Source organism: Rhineura floridana, chromosome 15 (genome assembly GCF_030035675.1).
Source record: "Rhineura floridana isolate rRhiFlo1 chromosome 15, rRhiFlo1.hap2, whole genome shotgun sequence".
Classification (NCBI taxonomy): Eukaryota; Metazoa; Chordata; class Lepidosauria; order Squamata; family Rhineuridae; genus Rhineura; species Rhineura floridana.
In genome coordinates this window covers 4,829,270-4,846,914 of record NC_084494.1, presented here as the reverse complement: position 1 = coordinate 4,846,914, position 17,645 = coordinate 4,829,270, and the positions used below count along the sequence as shown (strand labels likewise).

The 17,645-nt window shown below is 48.9% G+C and overlaps 1 protein-coding gene across 2 annotated transcripts in view; it reads right to left on the bottom strand.

Annotated features, from left to right (window-relative positions):
• Positions 1-17,140, bottom strand: part of LOC133370709 (bone morphogenetic protein 8B-like) — a 54,009-nt gene extending 36,869 nt beyond the window's left edge. The window contains exons 1-2 of one of the 2 annotated variants that reach the window (XM_061597387.1): positions 16,620-17,140; positions 15,851-15,898 (exon numbers count right to left, since the gene is read on the bottom strand). In XM_061597387.1, coding sequence (XP_061453371.1) covers positions 15,851-15,898; positions 16,620-17,073 — 502 coding nt within the window. In that variant the 5' untranslated portion in view covers positions 17,074-17,140. The remainder of the gene's footprint in view (positions 1-15,850; positions 15,899-16,619) is intronic. The other variant, XM_061597388.1, reaches the window with a different exon arrangement.
• Positions 17,141-17,645: the final 505 nt, after the last annotated feature.

The window sequence follows — 17,645 nt, the reverse complement described above, 5'->3', positions numbered from 1 at the left end:
GCTGCCTAGCAGTGGGATCTAGTGAGATCTGTGCTAGAGCAGAGTGAGAAACCATATCAAGGACGGTCCAGACTGGTGGTGTCCCTGGTGGTGCCTAGTGAAAGGCAGTAGCCACAAGCAGGTGGGAACCTGACAGGGAGAACCAGGGAAGGGCGTCACAGTGCCATCTTGCCCTTCACCTCAAGAAGCAAAGTGTCATGGGTGGGCCCTAGAGCTATTTATTATACAGATCAAGCATTGAAATTCAACAGGGATAAATGCAAAGTTCTACACTTAGGAAAAAGAAACCAAATGCACAGTTATAAGATGGGGGATACTTGGCTCAGTAATACCACATGTGAAAAGGATCTTGGAATTGTCATTGATCACAAGCTGAATATGAGCCAACAGTGTGATGTGGCTGCAAAAAAGGCAAATGCTATATTAGGCTGCATTAACAGAAGTATAGTTTCCAAATTATGTGAAGTATTAGTTCCCCTCTATTCAGCACTGGTTAGGCCTCATTCTGAATACTGCATCCAGTTCTGGTCTCTGCACTTCAAGAAGGATGCAGACAAACTGGAACGGGCTCAGAGGAGGGCAACAAGGATGATCACGGGCCTGGAAACAAAGCCCTATGAGGAGAGACTGAAAGAACTGGGCATGTTTAGTCTGGAGAAGAGAAGACTGAGGGGAGATAGGATAGCACCCTTCAAGTACATGAAAGGTTGTCACCCAGAGGAGGGCTGGGATCTCTTCTCGATTGTCCCTGTTGAGCCCCAGCTCTCCCAGGAATCAGAGTGGGGAGCCGGCCAAGTCCCAGCCTCCTCAGATAGGGCAGGGGGAGGAATCAGAGGTAGATGAGACTTTCGAGGACAATGAGGGAGGGGGAGTAGCTGACAGCCTACCAGTTCCCACAGACAGTTCTCCCGCCGAAGCAGACTTTGCTCCCCCTACAGACGCCTCAACAGAGCTGTCGAGGGATGACCAGGCGGGTGCGCCGGCTCCACCCCTCCAGGATTCCCAGCCGGGCACTTCAAATGCTTTCCCGCCTCCTGAGACATCTATCGAGCCAGTACTGTCAGATGAGCCGGCAGAGGCAGAGGTGGGTCTTCGCAGGAGTCAGAGATTGCGAGCAAAGACCTTCCCTACTTAAGGCGGCGCCCCCCTGACCCGGTTGCTGAGTCAACTTTCTTCACACGCTGCAGAGTAAGCCTAGGTAGCTTAGTTAGGGAATGTAGTGAGTTAGCACAGCTAAATCTATGAAACGCATTGCCTTTGATGTTACTCTAATAAAACAGGAATTAATTCCAGCCTTGCCTCCATTTTGTGACTCTCACTCTGGGCAAGACAGTCCCAGAGCGCAGGACACGGAATAAGGGGCTCAAGTTGCAGGAAGCCAGATTTCGACTGGACATCAGGAAAAACTTCCAGTTAGAGCCATACAACAATGGACCCAATTACTAGAGAGGTAGTGGGCTCTCCGACACTGGAGGCATTCAAGAGGCAGCTGGACAGCCATGTGTCGGGAATGCTTTGATTTGGATTCCTGCATTGAGCAGGGGGTTGGACTTGATGGCCTTGTAAGCCCCTTCCAATGCTACTATTCTATGATTCTAAGCAAGTTTTGCATCATCCTGCAGTTTCTACTATTTTTCCACGATTTATTCTGTCGCTGCTAGCCATCCTGAGAACATGGATGCTCTGGGCCTGGCGTGAGGCCACTGAATATTCAGCAATTCCGCTGGCTTCCAAGCTCTTACCATGCATTTCCCATATACTTTCCAGCTTATCCTTATTTAGGTCTTTATCTAAACAAGCAATCGATCAAAAATTCCATATATGGCCATGGGGCAGGAAAAAATCCCAGACCACCAATGTCTCAGCTCAGGGGGAGCTAACATGTCGTTGGCTAGGGACTACAACTCCCCTCCTCCCTGACCTTTGGCCACGCTGGCTGCTCAGGAGAATGGGAGTCTGGCAAGATCTGCCCCCCTGCCCTGCCCTGCCCGTGCTCACTCCTAGGAATGGAAAGATTTCCTCAGATTCCTTCAGGGCCTGGAGCCCAAGGAATGGAGGAGCTGACGGTGTTGGCATCTGAAAGGGCTTCCGGTGTGTTTCCCCGCTTTGGGTAGAGAGAATCTTTCCCCACTTAATCAGTGTAACCATAATCCACTGCTATCTGCGCTGAGGTTTGTCCTGCTGTCTTAAGTGCAAAAACAAGACACTAAACCAAATGCAGCTGAGGCTAAGCCAAAGACCACCAACTAGCAATTACGCTGACTCTAAGAGGTAGCCACACCGCCTGGCAGCCCAAGGGCCCATGCCGCTCTTCCTCCCACAGTGCCCCCAGCCACTACAAGGGCTAAAACAGGCAGAGGGGAAGCAGCTCCGCCCAGTTTAACGCAGGCACAAGGGCGGAAAGAGCATCAACCTCCTGGCCTCCCTCCTGGCCTCCCACCTGGCCTCCCGGTCCCAACAGCTGCCTGGTGGTCGAGGAGGAGGAGGGTAGCGTTCCAAAGCTGTATTCTGTGAACTTTTTATTTCAAATGTGATCTGAAACCACTCCTTGTCATTTCAACCATTAAAAAGTTAAAATAAGGGGAAGAGGGAGCGGAGCCTTGGTGGAGGGGAACAAGAGAAAAAGAGACCCTCAATTGTACTAAGGATGTCCTCCGAAAAGGGCCAACGCTGACAAAAATGCAGGTGGGGAAACTACTCGAAGCAGAAGTGAGGTCTTACCACATTTTGAAGTAGAGGATATAATAAGCATTATTACCAGCTAAAGGGCAAGGGCGGTTGTGGGCTGGCCCCATGTTTAATGCAGGTATTTCCCATCTAAGAGTCTTTACAATGCATGTTTTAAGCTAATGTATACGATATTATAGCCGCAGAAAGGTAAAAAGGAAATATGTTTTTCTGCTCCCCCCTCCACTGTCAGTCAACGTACTGATAAATGCCTGTGGATACGTGACAGACAGAGGAGGAAGCTCCTTAGACGGTGTGGACAACACCTGTTTCTAGTACAACTAATTGTTGTTATAAGGTCCCGTTTGCAGGCAGAAAGTGAGAAGGCAGATGGAAAATAACCTTACAAAAAGGGAGTGACATTCCAGTAGCCGGCATCAGGCTCACAGACTGATCCAACGTGCTGCTAGCTGGAGGTTCGAGCCTTGCTTTCTACGAGGAAGAGATTATCCCAGATAGAAATGTACTGAAATATGCACAGGGAAATGTAATTTGAAAGATGTTGATCTCTTGCAATATGTTAATTCTTTGCAATATAATTTCACAAATATTGCAAGGTAACTTGCATACTGTCTTATGCTTGAATAACTGTAAGATTTGAATAACTGTAAGATTTGTTAAATGTAGAAGCCTAATTATACAGCCACGAGAGTGGCTGTATACCATAGCCAGCATGGATTTTTCACATTCCGCAATGTTAAATGGAAAATACCCCCATGCCATTCTGATGCTTCCCATAAGCTCATTTCAAAACAAAACCTTACAAAACTTATAGTTCTGAACTCAGAAATGCTTGCTTAACAACCCTGTCAATTTTCATGGCGATACACAAAACAGTCAGAGAGAATCGAGAGTTCAAAGCGTAAAAAGAGAGAGAAAAACCTCAGAGCCCTTTTGGACTTTTTTCTGCCAGAGTTCTCATAATCTGTTGAAATTCATTAAAAATCAGCCATGTTCACAGAGGACCTGTAATCCTAATACTGACCTTGCCCCATACTCTGACCTTCATCTTCTGCAGTTTAAAAGTTAAAAAAAAATGCCTGGCTGATTTTTAATTAATTTAAGAAATTTTGGCTGGGACCCAATGATAACGCGGAGCATGCTCAGTAAGAACCAACTGTCAGAGTTCTAAAAGCCTCACAGCTGCTGGGCTTGCCTAATCAGGGGGCCACATCCACACCAGACTTTGATTTCATGTGAAACAGTCATGGCTTCCCTCAGAGAATCCTGGGAAGTGTAGTTTGTGAAGGGTGCTGAGAAGGAGACTCCTATTCCCCTGAGAGAATGGTTAACAGTCAGCCACTCTGACTGAAGGTCTGTGAGGGGAACAGGGAGTCTCCTACCAACTCTCAGCACCCTTCACTAACTACACTTCCCAGGATTCTTTGAGAGAAGCCATGATTGGCTTTGAGATAAGCCATGATAAATTGTTTTAAATTGTTTTTAAAAGATGCGTTTTTAAATTTGTATATTTGTTTTTAATGTTTTTAGTTATTGTAAACCGCCCAGAGAGCTTCGGCTATGGGGCGGTATATAAATACACTAAATAAATAGATAAATAAATAATGATTGTCCAAAGTGTAACAGAGGCCTGGTGTGGATGTGGGCAGGGACAGCTTTGTTTTAAATTTGGGTGGGAGGTAGCGTTGCCAGGTTCAGGGCCTGAGACTGATCCTGTATCTTTAGGAGAAGAGAAAGCCAGCCAAGTGCAGGTATTCTTGCAACTCTGTAATGGGAAAAACCACAAGGTGGAATTCTCCCTTCCCCCTGCACAACTTTTAAAGATACAGAAGACCTCTTGGTTGCCAGGCCCAGCCTGGTCAGTTTTACCTATCCTAATCATGATTGCATAGGAGTATCCGATTCAACTCAATAATCATACAAATGATCAGACCTACCTTTTCCCTCCTTCCCCTTTCCTCTCCCTTTCTCCTCCCGTCCCCTCTTCCTTCTTCCACCTTCCCTGCCCACTCCATCCCTCCGTCCCTCCCCCCTGGTCAGTTTTATCTATCCTAAGCATGATTGCACGGGAGTAAATCCTACTGAACCCAATAAACATGCAAATGACCACATCTGTCCTTCTTCTCCCCTCCCCTCCTGCCTGCTCCCATCCCAGTCCTCCCCTATGCCTTTACACCCCTCCCTCCTCCCCCTCCTCCCTTCCCCATCCCCTGTGGTCAGTTTCACCTCTCTCTCTCTCTCTCTCTCTCTGTGTAAATCCCACTTAACTCAATAAGCATGCAAATGAGGCACATGTTACCAAATTCTTCCAAGCTACACAGCAAGTGGATTGGACTGTGAAAGACCAACCCAAATTGTGTTTGCATTTTGACCAATTTGTAGGGCAGTACAATATCTCAGAGAGGAGGTCAAGTCTCCTGCTCCCCTGGTGCATTCACTATAGCTGCCCGATTTCCCTGCTTTTTAAAGTTTGGTAGAAATATCTGTGGGCTATAGGTACATTCTTAAACCGCAAGGTTTTTTGCGTATTAGTGCATAATATATAAGCTGAATAGATAAGACTGAGCTATAATGTATAAGAGAGCTGCTGGTTAAGGTGTAGTGGTTAAGGTGCTGGACTACGACCCAGGAGACCGGGGTTCGAATCCCCACCCAGCCATGAGGCTCACTGGGTGTCCTTGGGCCAGTCACTGCCTCTCAGCCTCAGAGGAAGGCAATGGTAAACCTCCTCTGAATACCGCTTACCATGAAAACCCTATTCATAGGGTCAACATAAGTCAGAATCGACTTGAAGGCAGTCCATTTCCCCCCAAGCATTATGAATGCCATTATAAGTTACAACCAGTCAGGACTCTGACCCTGACCTATAAGATTCTGATTCACTGGCTGCGGCCAGAGACTTATGTATAACTTGTATATATGGAGTCATGTGGAATTATTAAAACATACAAAATTGATCTGCTGTTGAATTCCCATCATTTCTCCTGACACACCTCAGTCCTAAGAAAGTCTTGGGTGGGGTTTCCACTTTGGCCTGCCTGTTCAGACGAACTGCTGTTAAGAGACTGCACAAGCTTAGGCGAGCGTGACATCTAGCATATAAGGACCCTGAACAGCCACAAGGCTAAAGGCAAAGCATAAGAACCCTCAATCCTGTGCGTTCACGAGAAAGAGGTCATTCAGGGGGGAAGGCTGAAAGACAGTGGCCTAGAACCTAAAATTACCCAAATATGCCATAAATTCATTGCAGGGAATACTATGGAAGCTAAATGGAGCCTTCGTGGTCTGGGGCTGTCTACCTCCAAATGCAAGGTGCTGGGAATCACCTTCACACCTACGTGGGAGTTCCCCCCCATTACAATTTCTCTGTACACAAAATGGTGACCCTCTGTGAAATTTGACTGTTGCATCTACATTTAAATAATGTTAACTACCTCAAGGTTTCCAGCTACTGAATGGGAAGACAGGCTGAATAAGAATAGCTCTGTGGCATAGCAGGCATTCCCAGATTCAATGCCCCAGAATCTCCAGGCAAGGTGGAATTTGGCCTGGGCTTGAGTCTCAAGCAGGGGCTCAAATCTCGACACTTATTAATTTGGGGGAGGGAGCATTTGATAAGTTTTGCAACATGTTTTTATGCATATCGAAGAAAAATGGTTCAACAAGATGAAGCAGGTAAAGAACACTCAGCATTCAACTATGGGACAAGAGGGTTTGAAGGGCTCACTGCGCTTAATGTTAACTGTGATATTATATGAAAGCTATTTTTTCTCAGTAATTTGTTAAATAAAGCATTTGTTAAATAAATAAAAATCCAGATTCTGCCTCACTCTCTTTTTGGTGTCTTATTTTGTTTTTTGTGTTACAGTTCTTTATTTTTATGACGGTAATAAGGGGCTCAAGAGCTGGAAGTGGCCCGGGCCACTCTGGGCCCCTGAGAGGGCCTGTCTCCAGGTAGGGCCGGGAGAGGACCCTGCCTGGAACCCTGGAGAGCCATTGCCAGTGTGGGCCACTGTTCTTCAACCTGGGCTCCCCAGATGCTGTTGGACTACAACTCCCATCAATCCCAGTCCAACAACATCTGAGGAGCCCAGGTTGAAGAACAGTGGCATAGACAAGGCTGAGCTAGATGGACCGATGGTCCATCCTACCTTCCTACGACAAGAGGAAACACTTGGTGAAGGCCGTCCAGTGGCTTGGCAGGACTATGGATCCCGGGGGTGGGTGGGGTGGGGTGGAAGGTTTCAGACTGTGGTGCAAATAGGTGTCTTTAGACCTTCGACTGATGGAAAATGCTATATTAGGTTGCATTGGCAGAAGTATAGTTTCCAAATCGTGTGAAGTATTAGTTCCCCTCTATTCAGCACTGGTTAGGCCTCATCTTGAATACTGTATCCAGTTCTGATCTCCGCACTTCAAGAACGATGCAGACAACCTAGAGGAGGAGGGCAACAAGGATGATCAAGGGACTGGAAACAAAGCTCTATGAGGAGAGACTGAAAGAACTGGGCATGTTTAGCCTGGAGAAGAGAAGACTGAGGGGAGATATGACAGCACTCTTCAAGTACATGAAAGGTTGTCACATAGAGGAGGGCCGGGATCTCTTCTCGATCGTCCCAGAGTGCAGGACATGGAATAATGGGCTCAAGTTGCAGGAAGCCAGATTTCGACTGGACATCAGGAAAAACTTCCTAACTGTTAGAGCCATACGACAATGGAACCAATTCCCTAGGGAGGTAGTGGGCTCTCCGACACTGGAGGCCTTCAAGAGGCAGCTGGACAGCCATCTGTCAGGAATGCTTTGATTTGGATTCCTGCATTGAGCAGGGGGTTGGACTTGATGGCCTTATAGGCCCCTTCCAACTCTACTATTCTATGATTCTGTAGACACCCATATATGTTACTTCAGTTGTGAAGCACAAAATTAACACCCACTCCTGCACCACTCCATGGTTTACAATTGCATCTACCTTTCTGATATATCAGAGCAACAACAAAAAAATTAAACAAAAAAGTTTGCCAACCCGAATTAAAAAAGAAAAACTCTAAAATGCAAAACTGCACATGCGCAAACTCACTTAAATCATTTCACTGATTCAACATTTGCTTCAAAAAGTGGCCAAAGATATTTACTGGAGAATAAACACAATTTTGTTCTAGAAAAGGATACTAGATCTTTAAAGTAAGAACTGTAAAACTAGCATCGATAAGTGGCCGTGTGCCTAGCTGCCCACCCAGACTATAAAATCCTTTTAATCAAGAATATGCTGTTTGACCAGCGACAGCCTTACTATGCCCAGTCCAGTCCAGGTACTGATGTCAGGCGTGTGTCACTGCTCCAGACAGTCTCATCTATCTTTTAAGATCCTGGGTAACCCAACACCCAGACTGCTATTTTAAAATTGCAATCCTGCTGAACTACAGAGGCATGCAACATTGTTTAGGCAGAAGGAAGAGTTTTAGCAACTCCAGTTTCCCCCACAATGGCAGAAGAAGCAGCAGCTGTGGAGAAACTTTGCTGCATGTCCCACTCTTTGGGGAGGAGGCAGTGCTTGTGCAGGAGAAATTCCGTGTAGATTATGCCCAAAGACTTTTGCAGCAAGATTGCTAAGAGTCAAGAGACAATATATGTTCAGCAGGCCAAGCACCATCATTCCTGGGACATAAGCAAGCCATTAAACTGGGTGGTTCCCCCAAGCTTTTTCTGTTGCCCAAAAATAGTTGCCGTGGACAGTAAGTGACTCCCAGAAGACAGCCTCAGTTTCCTCTTGGCATTTGGTCTCCAAAGCTCTTGCGGTTGAGGCGGGAAGTGTGGGGGAGCTGTCGTTTCCGTTGGAAATCAGGGCGGCTAGCGAGAATCCTAAATTTAAAATGTTCTCAGAATTTCTCTAGTGCAAGAGGCTTCCCATATGTTTCCTTGCGGAGATGCTACCAAACGTGAACTCGCCCTGCAGGGAATAGGTGTGGACAGCTTGTGCGATGGCTGTGTGTTTTGGATGTGTAAGATACATGAAAGTCAGTATATATTACAAGCAGAGAAATTCATTAGAACTTGTAGCATAGAACTTGTACAAAGCTTTGTATCTGCTTAACAAAAAAATGAATCTATTTAAGCGGTATTGTGCAACAATGGGAATGAAGCAGGTCTTTATTTCCTGGACTGTAAAATTATTAATACTTCTGTTTTGAAACACAGTCAGCAGCACAAGATATACACTTACTTTCACCAAACAAAAAAGGGTAAGGTTCTAGCACTCATGTTTATAGAGCAAGAACTCTGAAATATTTCTGTGCCTCTCTCATTCCTTCAGTTCTTTCCTCCATCATCCTTTCCCTTTCAAGAATTCCAGAATGTTTGAAAATCGGGAATAAATTATACAAAATGAAATGAGGATGAAGCTGGTTTTATGTACTAGTTCCTTGAGTTTATGCAAAAAGACTTCATTAATTTAGTCTATCAAAATTTTATTTCCCTCCCCCGCCCGCCCCTCCCAGGAAACAAACTGGGTCTCCAGAGCAGGTAGTGTGAAATCACCTAGAAGTTGTGATGGGAAGAAGCATTTGGGCAGGGGGTGCTTTGTTGGGAAACAATCAGCCTATTTCAGAAGTCCTCCAAAACCTAAAGATCAGCCAGCGATGTAAGACCATGAAACTCATCTCATGAATGATTCCGAGTCAGAGGTTTTTGGTTGGTTTGTTTTTTGCTCCCAAGTATAGGAAGAAGCTGCCTCATACTGAGCACCTTGGTCCTTCTACACTGAGCGGCAGCACCTTGCCAGAGTTTCAGGCAGGGAGACATTCCCAGCCCTAAGTAGACATGCTGTCAGGGAATGAACCGAGGCCCTTCTGCATGCCAAGCAGCTGCGCTACTCTTGCTTGAGTCACATAATTGCCTTCTGAGGGGATGTACAATAATGCTGGTATTACGGTGACTAAGCTACATCTATTTGTGGATTATGCCCAAATGAACAAGCCACAGTGTTACTAGCCAAAGAAACACCAGCTGGTGGGAAGACTTGAACCCTGGTATCTCTAGCCTATGTTGTCTCAGAAACGGCTTAAACTTGCATTGCTTCCCAAACTTGGGGAAATGGCATCTTTTTTGCTAAATGATAAATGGTGAGGGTTTTGTTTTTAAATGCCATTTATCTTGTGTGAGAAGCTTCACTCATTTAGTCCAACTTCAGGAGGCTGTGGAAATCTTGAACTGCTGTCTGGGCTTGACGATGTGGGCTAACAAGTTGAGGCTTAATCCGGACAAGATAGAGGCGACCAACTGATTGAGGAGGGGGAGCACAACCTGTTTTGGAAGGGGTTGTGCTCAGTTTGAAGAACCAAGTTCACAGCTTGGGGTGCTCCTGGATCTGGCTTTGCACCTGGATATCCAGGTGCCGGCTGAGGCTAGGAATGCTCATGTTCAACAGGTGCACCACCTGTGCCCTTTCCTGGAGACGGTAGATCTGACCACAGTCACCTTCAGTTTAGATTACTGCAACATGCTCTACATGGGGTTGCCCCTGAAGAGCCTTTGGAAATTGCACTTGGTGCCAAATGAGGTGGCAGGATGCTTTCGGATATTACACCAATCCTACTCCATCTGTGCTGCCGCCCTCTTCATTTCCAGGCACAATTCAAAGTGTTGGCTGTTACCCGTAACAGTTTGGGACCAGGAGAACTGAAGCGCTGCCTTCTCCTGCAGGAACCTGCCTGGCAATGACAGTCACTATCAGAGTCCTCATTTCTGTGTTATGCCACCAGGGAAGGCTGGCCTAGCAGTCACACACACAATCGACAGTGGGAACACTCTGGTTGTGGAACTCTCTCCCAAGGGAGGTTCCTCTGAATTTTAGGTGAGCAGCCAAGACATTGGAAGGGGGGCCAGACCTTTGATGGATTTTAAAACTGTTTGTTAGCTTTGCTGGCTGTTTGCCTTTATAGTCAAGTTTTGTCTATTAATTTGTCTGTAAACCACCCAGAGAGCTTCGGCTATGGGGTGGTATACAAGTGCAATAAATAAATAAATAAATTGTTGTGAACTGCCTTGGGGGCCCTAATTGGGGCTTATAGGTGGGCTCTAAGGGTAGAGACACACTCCTCGTTCTGCCATTCCCAGTGCGCCCCCACCTTTCTCTTCTGAAAACAGGGGAGTGCAGTTCTTATTGAATTCACTTCAAAGAGATTCTGCAACTGATTTGCCGATCAGGTGCCGCCAATGGAAACGCTGGTGTGTTGGGGCTCCTGCCCTGACCGCTGGCCGTGCTGGCTGGCAGCAGGGGTTGGCGCTTGCTAGGACTGGCAGAGCAGAGGCAGGGAGGCCGGTAGTAAGCGGACCCTCTCATGCTAGTTTCGTCCCCCATCTTCCCCCCTGCTGAGCTCTACAAGGGCAACAGGAGGAAGGCGGCCGCAAGGGCCTCCCGTCCCCTGGACTGGTTGTAAGTAGGAAGGCAGCAAACGAGGGCTGGCTGAGGGTGCGGGGGCAGTGCCCCATTCGCCCGAACTGACTGCTGGCTAGGGCTGATGGGAGTTGGTCTCCAGCAGCCGGAGGGCACCAGCCAGGCTGGTGAGCCCTGGTCTAAGCGCTCCCTGCAGCTTCCGCTCCAGCAGCTGAAGCGACAGCCTCTCAGGCATTCTGCGCATGAACACACACACACAAAGCTTCTTGGTGCATTTGGGCTGGTTCCTCCCTGCAACACAGCCTTGCTGGGCAGAAGAGCCCCTCCGCCTGGTCTGTGGCAACACAGGCCTCTCACTCCCATCAGGGTTTTGCAATAGCCAACTGCTTCCCTCCCTCCCTCCCTTCCGGGGACCAGTTAATACAGGAGTAACCAATGTGGTGCCCTCTGAAACTTGTTGGACTCCAACTCCCATCAGCCCAAGCCAGTTTGAGAATTGGTCAGGAATGATGGGAGCAGTAGTCCAACGACACCTTGAGGGCACCACGTTGGCTAACCCTGAGTTTAGCTGTTTTCTTCTTCTTTTTTGCCAGAACCTACAGAAAGGCTCGACTCTGGGGGAAGAAGCTGCTGCTGCCCCGTCAATCTTTCCACAGCTACTAATGTCACCTGCCACTTATCTTGATTCTTCCCACATACATCAAAGTTAATTAGGACACATGCTTTAGTTGACTTCTTAATAATGCTCTGGGGAGTTGGGCCCATTTCAGCTACAAGGCAAGATTCCTGTTGCAGGGTTCAGGGAGAGGGGAGGAGGGGGAAGTACCCCCCCACTTCCCACATTTGGAATGCAACACATGCAAATCCAAGGCAAAGATTGGATGAGAGCCTGTGTTGCACTTGACAATAGCCAATGGAGGCCTTTTAATCATTACCCTAACGATTTTCTCACTGCTTGGCAACAGCCTGTGCAGGACACGCAAATCTACACCAGTGACCAATCACAGCATGATACCATTTTAAACAACATGATTGGCTGCATTTGCATGTAATGCTTGAGCCACAGTTTAGGTGCGCAGGGATGGGGAACAGCTGTGGTCTTCCAAACACTGTTGGCCTCCAACTTCCATCAGCTCTGTCAGCCAGCATGGCCAATGGTCAGGGAGGACGGGCATTAGAGTCCAGCAATATCTAGAGGGCCACAAGGTTGGGATATAAATGCAAAAATAAAATAAAACAAATAGTATATTAGTTTTCCCCATCAGTCTCTTGTTTGCCCTCATGTCACGTTTAATATCTTAATTCTCTGGGGCATTTGGACAAATGTGGCTTGAGCCCTGTGCGTCCCTTTTCTTTTCATCAGAAATCAGAACTGTTCCCCCCCTCATACACACACCCTCCATGATATAAAAGGAGTGACGGAGTTGGGAGATGCAGGGTGTTTCCAAATGAGGACTTAGTTGGCAAAGGGGCAACTGGCTACAGAGTTTTTTCTAAAAAAAATTATTGGGTTTTTCCTGGAAAGAATAAACTGGATTAAACAGGGGAAAATACAGGTTGGCATTTTATTTATTGTTTTATTTACTGGATTTATATACCACCTCTCTACCAAAGCACCCAAGGCAATTTACAATGTTAAAATACTAAGTAAAGTAAAGTATATACAATGTACAGTGACACAGTCCGCTCAGGCTAACTGGGAGCTGATGGCACAAGCCTCTCTGGCTTCTGCCGTTCCTCAGGGCAGAGGCCTTTCTTAAGCAGCCCCAGGGAGAGTGGGGGTGAAGCAAAACACTTGTATGCATGAGCCCCCAAGAAAGACACACCACAGGCATGGCTGTGCCTCCAGGCAGCTCCCTAGGCTCATGCAGAAGAATTTGGGGAGGACCGTGTCACATCATGGGAATCAATGGGGCAGGGATGGGAGGAAAAAGCCATTCAAGGCTGTTTCCTTCCAGCTCCAAAGTGTCCTGGGCCAGCCTTGACATTTCAACATGATTACATCTATTTTCTGACGGTTCTTGAATTCTTACCTACTGTGCACCCTCAGGAGAGGGCCAGCTTGAAACTGAAAACAAATCAACTGAGGGATGCAGGTTACGGAATAGCCACTTTGTGTGTGGCTCACACAACCGAGTTTCAGCACGTCAGCAGTTCAGAGGCACCAGAACCAGCCAAACGGGATTCCAGCACCTCTTTGCTTGCAACCAGGAACAGGACTCGGGTGGAAGCTTTGGCCCAAATCTCACAATGCCGTGAGCCTGTTCCTCCCCCTGTGGGTGGAGGGATGCGGAGGAGGGGAAGTCTCACCTTTACCCCCACTTCCCCCCCCCACACCCCACTTTCCCTTCTCATGCCTGCTAGTGCTGAAGCAGCAGCGGTCCCAGTCAAGTGGGGTCCTCAGCTGAGAGTGGCAGCCTAGCCCTCGAGGAAAGGGGTCTTCCCTAGCAGGCAGTTCTGCCTTGGCCACTGGAGTAATTTGGAGACATTTCCTCCCGGGAGTGAGGGGATGCTCTTTCCATGTATGATAAAGGCAGCTGTGTTGTACGCAATAGGAAGCCAGACCCTCACGACTAAAACCCACCACCCACCTGGGCTGGTATGTTAAGTTACAGAGGGCAGGCCAAGTGATGGCTGCAAAACAGCACAGCCAAGGCGTCAAGCTCCGTAGGGTGCAGATCCTGGCGGCTGCATGTTTCAACATCCACACCAAAAAGTCCCTACAGTACAAAGTGTCAAAATCGCTATGCTTGACATGCTGGCTCTTTTCCAGGCATTGGGAGGGGGGAGTATTTGAATGTACTAAAATATATGAGATCCCTTTATTACAGGAACCAGAATTGAAATTGGTAGCAAATGTGCTGAATAAGCCTGAATGTGATTTTTTGCAAGATTTGCACCTCGGGAACTGGAGAATAGGCAGCAACCTTGCAGTTATCACTGTCTTACACGTTTTTCTATGATCCTGAATTTGGTGGCCAGTTCCTTTTTCAACAAAGTTCTGTGTAAATAGCCTAGATAGTTTAGCTGGCACTACACCAGAAAAATATGAGTTATGATGCTTCACATCATACATCACCAGGAAGCTCTCCCCTTCGAAATGCATCATCATTCCCTGGGGCAAAAGGTGTTGGTTTTGTGCAAAGCACATCAATGCACAACGACTGCAGTTCTCAGTTATGAAGAAGGGAACTTCAGCTGTGCACCCCAAAATAAGTACTGGGCCATCCCAAATGACACTTCCATACCACCAAGGGAATGTCCCCTACAGCATGCTATAGAGCTGAGTCTGGCCCACTTTCTTTTTGCACAAGGCTCTATCAACTATAGCAACGTCACAAAAAACGGCACCATTTCACATGTTGACTGAAATGCTTATTTAGGTTCTCCTGGGCATAGTTGGTCTATCTTGTTCATAAGTAGTCATCATAACTATCATCCATCTCCTCTTCAAATAGATGTTCATCATCCTTTGTACTCAAATCCTGGATACCACAGGGTTGGGAAGTTTGCACATACCAGTGCACTTGAGCCCATTTTTAACGCACATATATTTTGGTAGCTCACACTTCTTTGCCAATTGCAGGCTAGTAGACGGAGCACAGCCTGAGAATGACAAATCATACACCCAACCAAAGGGGAGAATGTCCTCTACGAGATAGCACTGCATTCTGCCTGACCCAGCGCTTCTTGTGGGTGCACAGCACGGATAAGTGCATCTATGCACAACAAAAACAGCCAAAACACATGGAAAGCAATAAGGGGCTGGGTTTGCCTTTGGGACATCACAAATCATGTAACCACACATACAGGAGAGAGCGCTCTACAGGTTGGCATTTCTATATGAGTATGTCACAGCCAAGAGCATCTGGGTGCAACCAAAACAGCAGAAATATATAGGAAAGAAACTCCCCAACTTTGCTAAGCAGGACTTGAGTAGAGAGGCTATGCTTTAAGTTGGATTCCTGCACTGAGCAGGGGGTTGGCCTTACAGGCCCTTTCCAACTCTATGTTTCGATGACACTGGATATTACAGCTCATATTTTATAAACTATCTAGACTATTCACACAGCAATGTGTTGAAAAGTAACTGGGAACCAATTTCAGGATCGTAAAAAAAAATCAGACAGTGATAACTGCAAGGTCGCCACCTATTTTCCAACTCCTGAGGTACAGATCTTGCAAAAAAATCACATTCAACCTTATTGAGCAGCACACTCAGCACCAAGTCACCATTTTGTGGCCCTTGCTTATTGGTTGATTGCACAGAGGTTTCTAGGGCCCATTTCCCCTCCCTGTAACATCTTACCCTTTTGCATGGCCAATGAAATCCTCAAAATACAGGCATGTTAACCCGTTAAAAGCATGGGTAAGAGTCAAGGTCCTCCACCCAGACTTACAAACTACCAGAACAGCATGTCCACCACTCTGGTGGTGAAGTTCATGCATACCCCTTCTGGTATAAACATACATGTCTGCATCCAAAATTCTTTGCAATTCTGGTACCCAACTATGCCCATGGGGTTTGTCTTTTAGACATTATTCCAACTTGGGACAGCAATATATTGGATGATATTGTTAGTATTTATTATTTCCATCCTGCCAATGGAGCTGTGTGTGTGTGTCAGGATGTGTTCCTCCCTCCCCCAAGTTCCGCTTCTAGACTTGCTGGCAGAAGTTTACTCCTGCTCACAATCTGTTTGGAACTGGGGCCTTCATCATAAGAGGCTTTGTTTCTTGGGCCCTTTCCTTTGACCTAGCTCACTCACCTTTGCTGCCCTGGCTGCTGGCTGTCTTCTCCATGCAGTTGCTGTGGCCTGCAGGATTGCAAAAAAGGAGCCTGGTGGGGAGGAGGCTGCCAGGTGGCTTGCCCTGGGGGGGGGATCCCCCAAGGGTCAGTACCTCTCAATACATATCCTCCTCCCCAAAGCTAAGGAAGTGTGGGGGCGCACCTGTCATTTCTGGGACTCTGCCACCTATCTCTGCATGCTTCCAAAGGAGTAACATTTGCACATGCTTAGGCTAGACCAGGGACGAGGCAGCCTTTGACCTGCTAGGATCTACCTAGACTCCAACCCCAGGGTCCATCAACTGGATCCAGGTGCGAAACTGCCGTTTGTGGGTGTGGAGGGTGTAACGTGCCATTGTTAAGGAACAGAGTGACTCTCTGGGCACAAGCACGGCACAGAAATATGGTTTCAGGCCCAGAGGGAAACGCACGCTTCTCCAGCCACACAAAAACCATCTTCATCTCAGCAACCTAATTCGGAAGGTTGTCACTATTATCCAGTAACCAAAGCCTCGCTGACCGACTGCAGAGGCCTCCCAAGAGATCCGGATCTACCTTCTGCCCACCCCTGGACTAGACAACGGGCCAGCTCTCGCTCCCTCCAGGCGGAGGGCAGTCGCTACCCAGTTGCACGACGACGCCGGCCCGGCGAGGCACGTGCGGGCCGTCGCGGCTCGCGGGCAGCAGCGGAGGAGCCGCACTAGAGTGCGGCCGGCCGCGGGGAGCCTCCTTCTCCCCCGCTCACTCACCCAGATTGACGAAACTCATGACGGTGTCCGCCCCGTCGGCGGCCCGGCTCCGCTGGGGGCTGTGCGCCCAGCCCGGCAGCGGCCACGGGCTCTCCTCGTCGTCCTCGTCGTCGTCGTCCTCGCTGGCCATGGCGCGGTACAGGTCCAGCATGAAGAGCGGCGCGGCCGAGGGTGGCGGCTGCAGGTGCTGTCGGGCGGCGGCGGCGGGCGGCGGGGCAGGTCGCGCCCGGGCGCGGGGTCTGCCCGGCAGGCCCAGGAGGGCCAGGATCTCGCGCTGCATCTCGCGCTTCTCTCGCCCGCTGAGCCGGCGCGGGGGCTGCGGGGGCTGCTGCTGCTGGCAGGAGGCGGCGCGGCTCGACGCCAGGCGGGCCCAGGGCTCCCCCGCCAGCAGGAGCACCAGGACGAAGAGGGACAGCGGCCAGGAGCGCCGGATCGGGGCCGGCAGGAGTCGCATTTTCGCGCACAGCGCAGGAGCAACAGCCAGCCGTCCAGGTCGCAGGCAGATCCGGCGCGGCACAGCCGTCGGGGCGGCCCTTTAAGCGGCGCGGCGTGGGAACACGTGCTGCGGCTCGTCGGGCGAGCGGGGCGGCCGCTTGCCTGCTCGGGCCCTGCCCTCCCTGTAGCGAGAAAGAAGCCAGGCCTGCCCGGGCGGCGCGCGGAGGGACCTCGAGCGTGTGCAGAGTGCCTGCCTCGCGCTCGCCGGAGGAAGAGATTGGGGTGGCGGATCAAGGCCTCACCCCCCCCTCAGCGGAGCCTTTTCCAGAGAGCTGCTTCGCCCTTTTTGGGCTGTCTTCTCCGCTGCCGACATTCGGACTGGGAGCTCCTCGGGGCAGGGACCTCAGTTCTTCTGCCCGTCTTCCTTTCTCCAGGGCCACGAGCCGCGAGGGCTACAAGGGCAGATCAGCCGCGGCCCAAAGGGGGCTTTGTTCTCCCCCTTTCTTGGGTGTGTGTGGAAGAGACCAAGGCAGCCCTAGGGCAGGAGGCGGAGCGGGGTGCAGCTCCGTACCTCTTAGGGTCTCTCGGGAA